The sequence below is a fragment of the Protopterus annectens genome, chromosome 8.part0 (genome assembly GCF_019279795.1).
Source record: "Protopterus annectens isolate FY-2018-M chromosome 8.part0, PAN1.0, whole genome shotgun sequence".
NCBI lineage: Eukaryota > Metazoa > Chordata > Ceratodontiformes > Protopteridae > Protopterus > Protopterus annectens.
The window spans coordinates 1,769,944,097-1,769,959,035 of NC_056741.1; the positions used below are offsets into that span (position 1 = coordinate 1,769,944,097).

Consider the following 14,939-nt stretch of genomic DNA (forward strand, 5'->3'; position numbering starts at 1 on the left):
GTTTATCTTAATATTGTCTTGATAAGTAGGAGCGTTTGCTAATGTAGAAGCTTTCTGAGATGCCAGAAATTTTAACATTAGGGGTAAGACTTAGTCTCTGATTGTCAATGGTAAGTGTTAAGGTAATAAATGTGAAGTGTGCATATGGCTTGTTTAGTAATACCATTAGGGAAAGGGATTTTTGCAAGGCAATGTTTAAGACTGAGGTTAGGGGCAGGGGTAGCATTAGTGTTGCCACGCATGGGTAAGGTGGTGTAGCGGGATGAAGCATGCTGACTTTTCAGACTGCATGTTTAGTTTCGTGCTCAAATTATTATTTTTTTTTTGTAAATAGTCAGTGATGGTTGTATATATTTTTAAAAATCAGTGGTATAGCTAGAGTTTGTGTGACTTTCAGATTGCCACCCTCCCCCTCACAAAATCATGGTCACAAGGAGTCACCCCATAGACAGCCCTCCACCCTCCCTTGCACCCATTCCAGTGTCACATTACTTGGCTATTTCTCCCCATTAACCTTAAACACGGTAATGTGCATACTGCTTTACTTCTACAATGATTATTTGGATTTCATTTAAACCTTTTATTTTAAATTTTATAGTACAAACACTTACAGACATCTGCTAAACAAATCAATACAGTCTCATTGAAAACAAACTTAACATTGAAACTTCTCTGCCCTTGACACTCACATTCATTGAAACAGCACTGAAACCCACATTTAAATAAAATGTATCTGGCCGGTGGTGAATAAAGTTTACCTTTGGGCTGTTTTCAAATCATAGGCCCTTTGCACGCATATTTAGGACCGTGCAAACATACATGTGTTCTTTGATTCACCTCCTGATTGTATTAAATTATATTATTTGTATAATACAGAGCAATTGTTAGAACATGTTTTAAACTTATTGTTTTGAATATTTTTCCAGTAAGCAATAAAACAAAATGTATGAACAAGTAATGACAAAACTGCCCATTTCAGAACATTTCCATCATAAGAGTCTACTCAAACGTCTGTCATTACAATCTACCAATATCAGTAAATATGTACAATCTCTGCAGAAGTAAAAGTCATCTAAGTAATTCCACATTAAAGAGATCTGTAACTAATGAAGAGGTTGTTGCTAGCAAACAACTTTATATTTCATTGTTTCATCTACAAATAAAGTGCCTGTTGCCCTTGAAGAATAAATTGCCTATGTTGCATTAAAAATGCTAAACTATTAACACTGCAATAGGAAATGGATGACAAATTGATAACAGGTTCATACTTTCTAGATATCTCCTGCAAAGAAAGACATTCTCAGGACTGCAGCATCCACCCCCTTTAAAGTACAACACTGTACAGTATGAGCAATCCATCTACATAGTTTGGGAGTACAACAAACAGCCTTCTGCATCAAAGCAAGTATACTATCTGTTGTGCTACTAACAATGTAAACAGACTTGGCATAAGCAGCACTAAACTTATCTTCCCCTAAAGCTCTCAGTTCCTTGTAAAATCCACTTAACACTCAACTATATCTTTCAACTTTGTAGCACAATAAATCTGGAAGAAGCCAAAATTTATTGCAGGGAGGGGGAACAAAGGCCCAAAACCAGGGACACATTTTCAGCATTGCTTGTATAATCTTAGAAAGTTGCAAGAGTAAAATGTTTTGTGTTACCGTGAGTTTCCTGACAGATAGGAAAAGGAAACTTAAATGGCTATTATTATTTAATGAATTCAGTTCTCACTGATTTGCCAGAAAACCGTAAATTTTAAGAGGAACAGACTAAAAGTATGAACCAAACATTCAAGACATTCTACAAAAATCTGGACAGTTGAGAAATACAGACCCATCTCCTGAATCACAAGTGGTAGTATGGGTAGAGAATTCAGGCTCTTGTCTTTTGCACCTAAGGTGAAGGGCTTGAGCCTGACTAACACTAACCACCACACACACACACACACACACACACACACACATCCCTATCAGAAACTCAAAATTCATGTGGTCAAGACCATATGATCACATTTTTGAAACCTCAAAGCTTTTGAATGGAGATTGTGGTATAGTGAGGTCAAGAAGTATACCCTTTACCTCACTGTAGATCATGGAGTCGGTCTGTATCATTTGCAGGTGGTGTGGGGGGGTGCAGGGGTGCTTGCCTCCCTGCAAAAATGTAAAAGAAGGAAGATTTTTGTGTTTTTTTGTGTTTTTTTTTTTAGTTTCTGAAAACTCTATGATCTGACATAGACCCACATATATATATATATATATATATATATATATATATCTATATATATATATATATCTATATATATATATATATATATCTATATATATATATATATATATATATATATATATATATATATATATACATACATACACACACACACACACACACACACACACACACACACACACACACACACACACACACACACACACACACACACACACATGCACATACAGAAAATCATATGAAAATAACATCCCCTCCACAATAATGACACCAAACACACTTTTTACTATGTTTCTGCAGAGGGACTTTATACAGTGGGGGTAAAGAAATTAACTTTTTCCAACTGTAGTGCAATCTTGGCATTGGTATATTTTATTTACAGGGGGTGGGGGGTGCAGTGGGGCTTGCCGCCTGCAGAAACATAGTAAAAAGTGTGTTTGGTAGTTTGGTGTCATTATATGTGGAGGGGATGTTATTTTCATGTGATTTGTAGTGTTAGATGTTATGAAATTTGATGTTATGGGTTTTAAATGTTTTGAAGTAGACCCATATATATATATATATATATATATATATATATATATCTATATATCTATATATATATATATATATATATATATATATATATAATCTTATATATATATATATATATATATATATATATATATATACATATATATATATATATATATATATATATATATATATATATATATATATATATATATATATATATATATTTATATATATATATATATATATATATATATATATATATATATATATATATATGGGTCTACTTTTAAATCTCAAAATCCCAGTAGACCCAACCCGAAAAGACTAAAACCAGAAACATGAACAATTACAATCTCGAATGTTTACAATATCAAATCCCAGAATAGCAATACCGAGGTGTCATAGAAGTTTAACAGTAAGTGGCTTAATATTGCTCTGTCTCTTTAAGGTTCCCTGGTACGAATGTAAAACATATGATGGAGTTAACGTTCTAAGGTTATGGTGTCGATGGAGACATTTATAATGTTTCAATGTGTAAAATAGGTGAAGAAGTGCTATGAAAGTATACGTTTTCATAGTGGTGACTAATTTTACAGACTAACTTGCTTATAATGATACATGATATTTTCTTTAAGTGGAAGGGTGTAGTGTGTGCCATGTTATTTATGTAGACTGACCCTGTTAAGAGAGAAGTCCATTATAGCAATCTTTAGGGTTTATCCTTTTTCTATAATTAGTGTGATCTTGGAGTTGGTATGTTTAAGTTGTAGGGGTGTGGGGTGCAGGCGGCATAGCCTGCCTGCTAAAGTGGAGGAGAACTAAATAGTTGTAGTGTGGCAGTTTGGTTTTGAGTTTTTGGTATTTTGTGATTCGATTTTGTAATCTTTCAGGATTGTGATTGTTCATGCTTCTGGTTTCAATCTTTTGTGGTTCGGTTTGCTGGGAGTTCGGGATTTAAAAGTAGACTCTATCTATCTGTCTATCTATCTATCTATCTATCTATCTATCTATCTATCTATCTATCTATCCATCTATTTATCTATCTATTTATATATTTTTATCTATCTATCTATCTATCCATCTATTTATCTATCTATTTATATATTTTTTAATGTAATGAATACATCCATTGCTCGCTTGTGTGAACTCCTGAATTACGATTAAGTATTTTGCTAGTAGACAATGACATTTATTTTTCTAAAGGCATACAGGTTGGGTGGTAGATCAATATTTGCTCTGATCTGTACTGCAAAACAAGATTTTTAAACTATGTCTGAACATACCTCTTCAGATTATTAAAGCTGTTGACACACATCAGAGGCTTTAACTATATCTTAAATCAGACATTATTTAAATAATGCTAACAAAATATGCATTTTATATTCACAATACATTGCCCTTTGTCATAACCAAAACATGCTTTCTTTCTTTCTTTAGCTTTATAATGCATTGCCCTTTCTTAGATGCCTGCCACTACCATTTCAGAAAATATTCAAGAACAAAAAAGTTATTCTTGCTTTCTTAAACAAGGAAATTAAGGAACACAGAGAAAGTTGGATACCAGAAGAACCAAGAGACTACACTGACTGCTATTTTGATGAAATGGAGAAGGTAAAATAGCAATAAAAGGAGCTGAATTAAATAAAACATTTCTAGTTTTTTTTATCCGAATAACATTTTTTCTATTTTTTCTTGTGAAATTGCACAGAAAATCCATTAGTTTTCATGCAGTACATAAACAGGATATGGTGTAATACAGCCCCGCTTAGTTATACATCCCTACCAAGAATCTACTAAGAAACTCAGAGATCTCTGCAGCACCAGGCCTTATTAGTGTAGCTGGTATGGGCAGCATTCATAGTTAAGGCTGTAGAAGGCACCATTTGGAAAGGTGTAAAATGACTGTGTGGGCTAGTTGGCATAAAGGTTAGAAACATGGTTGAAAATGAGGTAATCACAGAATGCAGTGCTAAGAACACAACAGCACAACAGTAGAGAAGACTGATAATAAGCCATATGCTTTTTCTGTTCAGCTTAAGGTCAGAATTTGGGTACTGGGGAGCTATGCTCAAGCTATCTTATGACAAGTTATTTCAAACAGATGATGCAGATCATGAAGAAGAAGCACATCAAATACACATGCATAACAGAGGTTTTAAGTCTGAGTACAGAAGCATATTGCAGTGTTGACATATGGACATGTGGTCAGGCAAAAAGAAGACATTAGAGGTGAATCCACAATGACTGCAACTGCCAGATGTGTTGGGAGATGCTTTCCTAGTGGTATATACAGGTGTCAGTATGAGACACAGGTTGCTACACAAACTGTTCAACACTTTAATAACACCACAGGGTAAATGAGCCCTTGCAAGACTATTTCACAAAGTACTTAATAACAACCCAAGTTCCATACAGGAATACAAGGTCAAATTTAGGGTATTTTTTTAAGAGTCATCACTTTGGTGTTATGCAGGGGTGTCTTGTGCATGAGTGATATCTGGCCTGGTATTACATTTCTTTGAATAATGCATGCAGATTCTGCTGTTAGAAGTAAGATTATGTTGCTCTGTGTATGACAATTCACTGTGCACTGCTGAGGTCTCACACCAAGCTGTTAACAAGGATTCTGAAAATGGAACTTGATTCACACAGTATTTATTCAATGCAGCAGTTACCTCTGCATGCACTTCTCCCTGTATATACTATGTGTATGTCAGGGTGAGGTCGTAGGATTGGTGGATGGGGTGGACTGAATTCAGAGGTCTGTCAATTATAGTTAGTTAGTTGATACAGTAGGAGGTGCTGGAGATCTGATACCCTCATCAATGATGCACTGCAGTAAAGGTGAAAAGAGCTGAATATAATACTTCAGTTATCTGTCATAGAACTGATTATGTGGTGTTCCCAAGCATTCTGAGAGAAACTAAAAGATGTAAACATTCTAACATGTCCTAAGTTTACTCTCAGAACGCATGTGCCTGGAACACCTCCAATGGGAAACAACAGGGAGCATCAGAAATCATCTCTATGACTCCACTCATTATGAAGGGGTAGTACCTGTATGCTGATATGTTCCTGTATTGCTGAGCTCCTCTCTTTGTCACAGAGAGTGAACCAGGCACCCTGAGAATGAACTTCATTTTAGTGACTTGTATCTATGATATCATCCTTTAAATCATCACTCAAAGCTTACGGCTATGGGTGAAGAGGGGAACAACGACTGATATAACGTTGCATTACTTTTGAGTTTCACCCATTAAATGGCCACTGTCTTAGTTCTCCATACCTTTACTAGTGAACAAGATCCCAAGACATGTAAAGTTATTTGTCTTAGGTTGCTGTTTGCCCACAAATACAAACAACAGTCTCCTGTTTTTCAGGAAAGAATCATGACTTTGAATTTGGAGGTACTGAATTTCATTCAGATCACTTCACACTCTGCAGTCAGCCAATACAATGCATCTGCAAGCAATTATAATCACTTGAGGCTAGCAGGAAAGTATCATGTGTAAGTAACAAAGATGCATATCTCATATCCCCAGAGAGGAATATCTCCAGATCTTGGCAGCACCTTGATATTTTATTCATAAAAAATGCAAATTGACAAAATCCTGTAGAAACATTGAAAGTATTCATCTTAAAGCTGTGAATGAGTCTCTAAGACTCCATCCTGGAATGCAAGATCTGAATAGCACAGAACAGCTGTAATAGGACTCTGTACTTTTGTCGTCATTCCCAAAGAATATCAGGGAATGCAGTCATACACCTCCTCCAGTTCCAAGAAAACAAGTGAAGATAGTACTGGCAGACTCATACAGGTAAAACATCCAGTTTAGCTGTACCTGGGTAAGACTGTGAATCAAAGCACTATTTCATAGATTTCAGTGGCAGTCTCATTAGATAACCAAAAAGGAGAAGAAGTTCAACAGACAGAAATCCAGCAGGTCTCATGGAGCTATGTAGCTTGCAAAGGTCCAGTGTTGGGGAGGGGGGGGGCTAAGGGGATCACAGATTTTAATCAGTGAAAGGCATCAGTTACCCCACCACTTCTGCCCTGGTCATCATGGGCATTAATGGGGCAAAGAAGTGTCTTTGTGAAGGAGAAAGAGCATGAATGATTCTTTGGAATACATCCTGTTCATTAAGCTTTCCCATAGCAACATACACCATGCCACTAAACCCCAAACTATTCAGTCTCTTTCAAAATAATCATTAATAACAAATACATCTATCCTGTAGAATCATGGAGCTTTTAAGAGGATGAACAAATATAACTAAGCATGTATTTTTAAGTGTATGTTACGCAATTTTTTGAACCAAATGTAGGTATTTGCACCTGTAGTAAATTGCAAAAAATAGTTTGATACCTGAATACATTTCTTCAGCTATTCTGCCTTTATTTCCTAGGTTTATATATCATTCAAAAGTATTGATCAAACTACTGTTTTCTACGTTACTTTTCAGCTTCTTTAGCATTCTTCTGTAACAAACTATCCTTGACTGTTCTGTTTGGGCCAGTTGGTTGCAGCACCCATGATTCTAACTGTGTCCTCCTCATTCAAACTTCCTTTCCCCTCAACCACGCCTCCACAATACGTGAAGCTGTTAATCTTTTCCACTATTTATCTATATATCGCAATGTTTAGCCTCTTATCCAAAGAGGGAAAAGGCCACACAGGCAAGACATTTAGTAAAACTACAAGAAAGTTCCAGCAAAGCTAGACAGTTTTATGTGTAATACGTTAAAGCTGATGCAGTGGAGGATATATGCAAATGACCCTTTAAAGACATAAGGCCAAATTCAGGAAGCCTCCGTGTAAGAGTTATAACTCTTACACGGAGGCTGCAGTTAAACGGTGTGATGTCAGCATGTCATGCATATGCATGAGGTGCATGAGGCATGCTGAATCACACTGTAACTCTTACACGGTCCATGTAAGACAGTAGGGGGCGTGTCCGTAGGCTAAGCCCTGCAAGCGGACACGCCCCCGGAAGTCTAGAATGCCAGAAAGTAAACACCCACGAGAGAGGCCATGGAAATGTGAATAAACACACTACACAACACATGTCCTCCACAGACCAGCAATGTAAAATGTAAAAAGTGAACAGATGTTATAAAATGTAAAATGTAAACTTTTTTATTTTTTTTTAAACCTCGTAAATGTTTGCTAATGTGTGCGCTCGTGTGCGCGGGTGTGCTACTAGCACAACTGCAGTTAGCAATCAGTGGAAAAGGATATAAGAACTAAATATGCAAAGTAAGCCAAGAAGTAATAGCATAGCGGTAGAGTTTTCGGCTTAAGAGCACGCAGGCAAGGTTCGAGCCCACACAAGAAGAAGAACCTTGTAGATACCAGACTAGTTTCATCACTACATTTTGTACCACTTCTTACCAGATATGGTCAGTTATATGTAAGAACTGGTACTTTATCAGGAGTAATGCTGAATTACTTGAAAAACTAGGCAACAATCCTTTGGTTGTCTATAGAAGGGGTAACAACCTTAAATGTCTCCTTGAGAGACACAAGGAGAATGAACCTTTCACCAGGCAGAAAGGTACATTTATGTGTGGTTTTTGTAATTGGTGTAACCATTTCCAAACAGGTAACACCTTTACTGTTAGAGGTAGAAAATACTATATAAACCATAGAATTAACTGTGAAACCAAATCTATTGTTTACTTGGCATTTGCGACTGTAGTCCGGCTTTTTATGTCGGTAAAACAGATCGCAAATTTAAGGAAAGAATTTATCAACATATCTATGCCATTAGGAAACAGAAAAATGAAAATGCCTTGGCAAGGCATATTAGTAACCACCTTGGTCACAGTTTTCATTTTATGGCGATAGACCATGTCCCGTATACTACAAGGGGTGGCCCATTTTCATTAATCCTTGAAACACGCGAACTAGAATGGCAATTAAAACTGGACGCATTCAGCGTGCCCGGTTTAAACGAAAATTGCAATATTTCTTGTATTTTGAAACTTAAAAGTTTTCAGAAGTAATTTCTATTTTAATTCTACTTTGTAGTAGACTAATAACAGATCTTCTCACCATAAGAGTTTCTTATTAAGAATATTGTGGTGCCCTTATTGGGCCCGTAGTTAAGGATGTGTTCCTCACTTGTATTTTTGCATACCCACTGGTATGCCATATGGTTAATTTTAACTTTATCTTATTTTACTATAGAGTCCTATACATTAGGGCTTATCATTTAAGTTACTTAACTAGTCTGTAGGTCTAAGTGTCTGAACTTTTTGATTGTTTGCACAGTAAACACATGTTTTTATATCCCTTGATTTTCAATAATCAGCCACACATATACTTTTAGCTAAGTTTCTGCTTTTTTGTACTCGTTTATTCTTTTACGAGTTACTAGTATTATTTGACATTATTAAGTATTGTACATTCTGCGGGTCAATTGATTTGTCTGAATTTTTAGATACCTGAATCATTGATTTGTATATAATGTATGATAATCTTTGTTCGTGTAAGTACTTTTTACATTAAAAATGTTTTACTAGTTAATGTATTTTAAAAATTTGCGGAAGTGATGGCCCCTGATGACATCACTTCACTTTTAAAACCAGGTTGTGTTTTGGCGCCAACTTGTTTAACTCTGAGGAAGCTACTGTTACACAGTAGCGAAAACGCTTGCTGTTATTGAAATAAACTTGCGTTAAAGAAGACTTCTTGTGGTTTGGACTTTAGCCTGCTTGGATTACCTGTTAGACCATTATTTCATTTTATTATTTTTTAGTGTGTGTTACGCAATTTTTTGAACCAAATGTAGGTATTTGCACCTGTAGTAAATTGCAAAAATTAGTTTGATACCTGGACACATTTCTTCAGCTATTCTGCCTTTATTTCCTAGGTTTATGTACCATTCAAAAGTATTGATCAAACTACTGTTTTCTACGTTACTTTTCAGCTTCTTTAGCATTCTTCTGTAACAAACTATCCTTGACTGTTCTGTTTGGGCCAGTTGGTTGCAGCACCCATGATTCTAACTGTGTCCTCCTCATTCAAACTTCCTTTCTCCTCAACCACGCCTCCACAATACGTGAAGCTGTTAATCTTTTCCACTATTTATCTATATATCGCAATGTTTAGCCTCTTATCCAAAGAGGGAAAAGGCCACACAGGCAAGACATTTAGCAAAACTACAAGAAAGTTCCAGCAAAGCTAGACAGTTTTATGTGTAATACCTTAAAGCTGATGCAGTGGAGGATATATGCAAATGACCCTTTAAAGACATAAGGCCAAATTCAGGAAGCCTCCGTGTAAGAGTTATAACTCTTACACGGAGGCTGCAGTTAAACGGTGTGATGTCAGCATGTCATGCATATGCATGAGGTGCATGAGGCATGCTGAATCACACTGTAACTCTTACACGGTCCATGCAAGACAGTAGGGGGCGTGTCCGTAGGCTAAGCCCTGCAAGCAGACACGCCCCCGGAAGTCTAGAATGCCAGAAAGTAAACACCCACGAGAGAGGCCATGGAAATGTGAATAAACACACTACACAACACATGCCCCCACAGACCAGCAATGTAAAATGTAAAAAGTGAACAGATGTTATAAAATGTAAAATGTAAACTTTTTTATTTTTTTTTTAAACCCCGTAAATGTTTGCTAATGTGTGCGCTCGTGTGTGCGGGTGTGCTACTAGCGCAATTGCAGTTAGTAATCAGTGGAAAAGGATATAAGAACTAAATATGCAAAGTAAGCCAAGAAGTAATAGCATAGCGGTAAAGTTTTCGTCTTAAGACCAGGCAAGGTTCGAGCCCACACAACATCCTTTTTTTTTTCTAAATAAGCACTAAAAAGGCCCCTGACAGTATTGTACAAATGTAAAAGTATTTCCTTTTGTAAAATGGAATGAAATGGATCATATATTTTCAAGTAATACAATAATAAAAATATTTAGAAATGTACTGATAGCTAAGCCGCTGTCAAACAAGGTGAGACAGAGTGCCCGTAGCTGAGTAGTGTTTCAAAGGCTGCAAATTGCTTGCCCGTAGCTAAGCACTGGTTTAACAGGCTCAAACTGTGTGCAACTATCTGTGCTTAGCTTAACAAGTGTGTTAATAGCCAATTAAGGTTTAACCCAGCGCACACCGTTTGCGTGGAGGTGCGCGCCGCACCCACAAGCTAACCACTGGGCAACGTTAAGCAAGCTGTATCAAACGTGCCTTTACACAGACACACCCCTCAGCCTGTCTAGACAGTCATAAAAACTAAAAATCAGTGGTCAGATTCAAACCCAGGATACTATACACTAGAGTCAAGGTACTAAACCACTAAGCCATGACAACAGTACTTAGAAATGCAGAAATAGCATATATATAGGATGTAATCCAAAATGGAGCATGATAAAGCAGTTTCTGTGAAGTTGATACAATTCCAAAATGGCCAATCATAGAAATGTGTGGGAAAATCGGCATATATAAGCCGCATAGGCGGGAATACACAGCATAAACGATTGTAGAATAGACCTGCAGGTAGAATGAGTGGAGTAGGGGAGGGACGTTGCTTTCGAGCACAGCGGTGGGGCATTGAGGAGTCCAGATTCATGGTCTGGCTCCTAGTTCATCATCATGAGGCCCAACTTATGCAGGGCCAGGTCTCATGGGGAGCATACAGGGCGGAGGCATGGGACCAGTTGGCTCATGATCTCACTAGTGCTACTGAGATTCCACGTACCGGTGAGCAGGTCCGTCACCACCATGCAGACCTGAAGCGATGCAAACAAGACCAGTTGACCAAATGGATCCAGGAGGCCCGGGATATGCCCAACGCCCCACTACTGAGTAAGTTACATTTTACTTATGTATGTAAGGAATTCAACTAGCTGATACCATGGAGATGTGTATTCCAATATTACTTGTTTTGTATTACATCTGCAGGTGTCCTCTCAGTGAATCACAGGGCACATGACAGCAGGCTGGTGCGGCTGCACCACCATGCAGGTTAGTAACCCCACCTAGTACTTGTAAATAAATATTATAGTGTAGCACTTAGCAGAACATGCAGTGTATTCATTAAAAGTAATAGAATGTGCAAGCAACAAGTGAAAGTGTGCAGGTATGGCTGCAACAAGTTCATCAGTATGCAAGTGAAACTGGAAATATAATTGATAGAAATAAATAGTTCTGTAATACAGATATCCCACCATTAATTAAATGTAGTATAACCTGCAGTAGTCTCAAGAGTACAGCTTCAGAAGCTGAGTTAATCACATGTGAGATATATCCCCTGTTGAAATGCTGAATCATGACAGAAGTGAGGCTGCTGGAAAGTGCTTGAATCACCACAGGTCTAATATGTGAACAAAGCCTAGAAGTACCAACCTGAACTGTGAAATAGCAGGATGTGTGAGAGTGACAGAAAGGGTCATGTATCAATAAATAAAGTAGTAATAACTCCTGAATATATAACCCTCAGTGTGGTTCTACAGAACTAAATGCATGTGGGAATTAAAAATTTACATCCCAAAATGATTTCAGTGTGTCTGAATCTTGAATGTTTAAGCCAAATTCTGTATATGGTGATCACAGTCAACAATTTTCAGATAGAATGAATGATTGTCTGACATACTAAACATCCATAGTTGTCCCCTGCCCTGTCATCAAAATGTAGCAGGATGATGTATCTGATCAAATTCAAAATAACTAGGATAGTGATGTATCTGTAACAGGTCTAGCATGACAGTCAGTTAAAAATCATTTGAAAACTATCACCCACAAGTTAATTGTGTTTCTATTACAAATGTATATCAATGTATAATTTATGAATGTGTCAACATTTTCTTTCTCCACCCACCCTATAATTGCAAATTAAAAAACTCACTAAATATTGGTATGTGAACATTTCATTAACCATGGACATTTGTCCTGTTATTTCAAAAATATATGCATGTCCGTTGTTGCATGTGCCCTGTTCATACCTGCAAACCTGATGGCCTGTTGCCATTAATCAACCCTGCATGTTGTTTGATTGTGTATTTCTGTTCAAATAATGCATGTGATATTGATATGCCTGTTGTTCAATGGTGTTAATATCTGGGTGTTTGTTTAATGGGAATACCAGTGCATGCTGTTACAACTAATTTGAATGGAATAATATGCTACTAACCCAAACTAACATAACATACTCACAAACCTAGAATGCTTGGGAAGGCGGGTCCCAGCGGACCCACCTCTCCCACCTCATCTGGCAATTGCACCTGGCACTAGTGCCCAGGCCGGACCCTCCTCCGGTGGCCCTGTGCCACCTTCGGGTGGAAGCGCTGCAGGGGATGGGGCCTGTCCCCCCTCTGCAAGCATGGCCAGAGGAGCCCGTCCACTCACCCTCCAAGGTGTCCGGTCTGTGGTGCGAAGGGAGATTCAAGACTCTGTTCTTGGGCCCCTACGCCAGCTTGAGGCCTGGGTGGCACAGCTTATGGGCATGCCCATTGTCCCGCCTGCACAGCCCCCAGCACAGCCCCATCCTGGGCTGTGAAGGAACAGTGGCAACTGCCTATGGGTGGGGATATCAGTTTCACTGTTGCCATCTGTGGGCTCATGTGCCCTGGATATCCCAACCTCCATCCCCATCAATTGTGTAACCCCCCCCACATGTGTCATACACTGCCCCTGTATGCATCTTGTCTGTCTTGTCTGTTAACCTACCCAACCTACCTCCCCAGCTATACCGACTACCTTCACCTGACATACCACTCTCACCTGAAAAAAAAAAAGGGCACTCTGTACCCACAAAAAAATTACGCCCCATACATAGCTATCCATGTTGCACACATGTCCGCTGGACATTGAAACTGTTAATTATAATTGGCTGTACAACAGGTATTAATGTTGTCCTGACACCTCTCTCAGGGGTGGAAGGTTTCAAATGTCACACCAAATTACATACAAATGCACAGCTGTTGCTGAGAAAGACATGGGCAGCTATGGGCCTCACCTACATCCCTCCTGCAAATCCCAAGCTTGTTTCCCTACTGTCTTACCCTCTTTGTGACCCCTTTTTCACCACTTTCCTGTCACCCCTTTTTCTTTTCTTTCAAAGAAAATAGCGGGTGTCGCTTATGTCTTGTGAGCTAAACGCCAGTGCATGCGTGAGCTCCATAAGCAGCAGACCTGGTTTTAACTGCTTAAAAGTGCCTTTGGCACTTTTGATTGACAGGTCCTGTACTCATTTTGAAAGAAAAATGAATTCCCACTGTCTGGCTTGAACCCAGGACCTTAGTAACACTAGTCTGTATGACCTACCACTAAGCCATGACTCTCATACAAGAACATAGTGCTAAAATAAATATAACATGTAATAGTAGGAATCAATATAAAGGCAATATAGGATATGTACTACCCAAAGCATGTCAGGTAGATTTTTAATGCCCGAATGATTCCCATACTAGTTTCATGTTAACAGAAACAGCCCTGCTAATTGTTAGCTTGTACATAATAATGTAAGGTAATGTACATATATGAATGTATGTATATGTACACATATATATATATATATATATATATATATATATATATATATATATATATATTAATACATATGAAATATAGTGGTAGGTGTCAGTATTCATACACACTCACTACAGGAAACAGTGAAGATAAATGCAGCAACCAGAATCGACAACACAGCCTGACTCCTGTGAGACTTACTAACCCTTTTAACTGCTTAAAGGTGCCTTCAGCACTTTGATTGACAGGCCCTGTACTCAATTTGAAAGCAAAATAAAAGCATACTATTAGGCCCTACCACAAGACCATTGTAACACTAGTCTGTATGACCTACCACTAAGCCATGACTCTCATACAGGAATATAGTGCTAATATAAGTATAACATGTAATAGTAGGAATGAAGATAAAGGCAATATAGGATGTGTACTACCCAAAGCATGTCAGGTAGACTTTTACTGTCCTAATTACTGGATTCCCATACTAGTTTAGTGTTAACAGAAACAGCCCTGCTAATTGTTAGCTTGTACTTAATAATGTAAGCTAATGTACATATATGAAAGTATGTATATGTACACACACACATATATATATATATATATATATATATATATATATTAATACATATGGAAATATAGTTGTAAGTGTCAGTATGCATACACACTCACTACAGGGAACAGGTGAGAGAAATGCAGCAACCTGACTTTACAACACAGCATG

General features: G+C 37.8%; 1 protein-coding gene across 1 annotated transcript in view; it reads left to right on the forward strand.

Annotated features, from left to right (window-relative positions):
- The first annotated feature begins 3,934 nt into the window (after window positions 1-3,934).
- Window positions 3,935-14,939, forward strand: part of LOC122809627 (cytochrome P450 2U1-like) — a 522,109-nt gene continuing 511,104 nt past the window's right edge. The window contains exon 1 of the mRNA XM_044081264.1: window positions 3,935-4,356. Within this exon, the coding sequence (XP_043937199.1) occupies window positions 4,348-4,356 (9 nt within the window). The 5' untranslated portion in view covers window positions 3,935-4,347. The remainder of the gene's footprint in view (window positions 4,357-14,939) is intronic.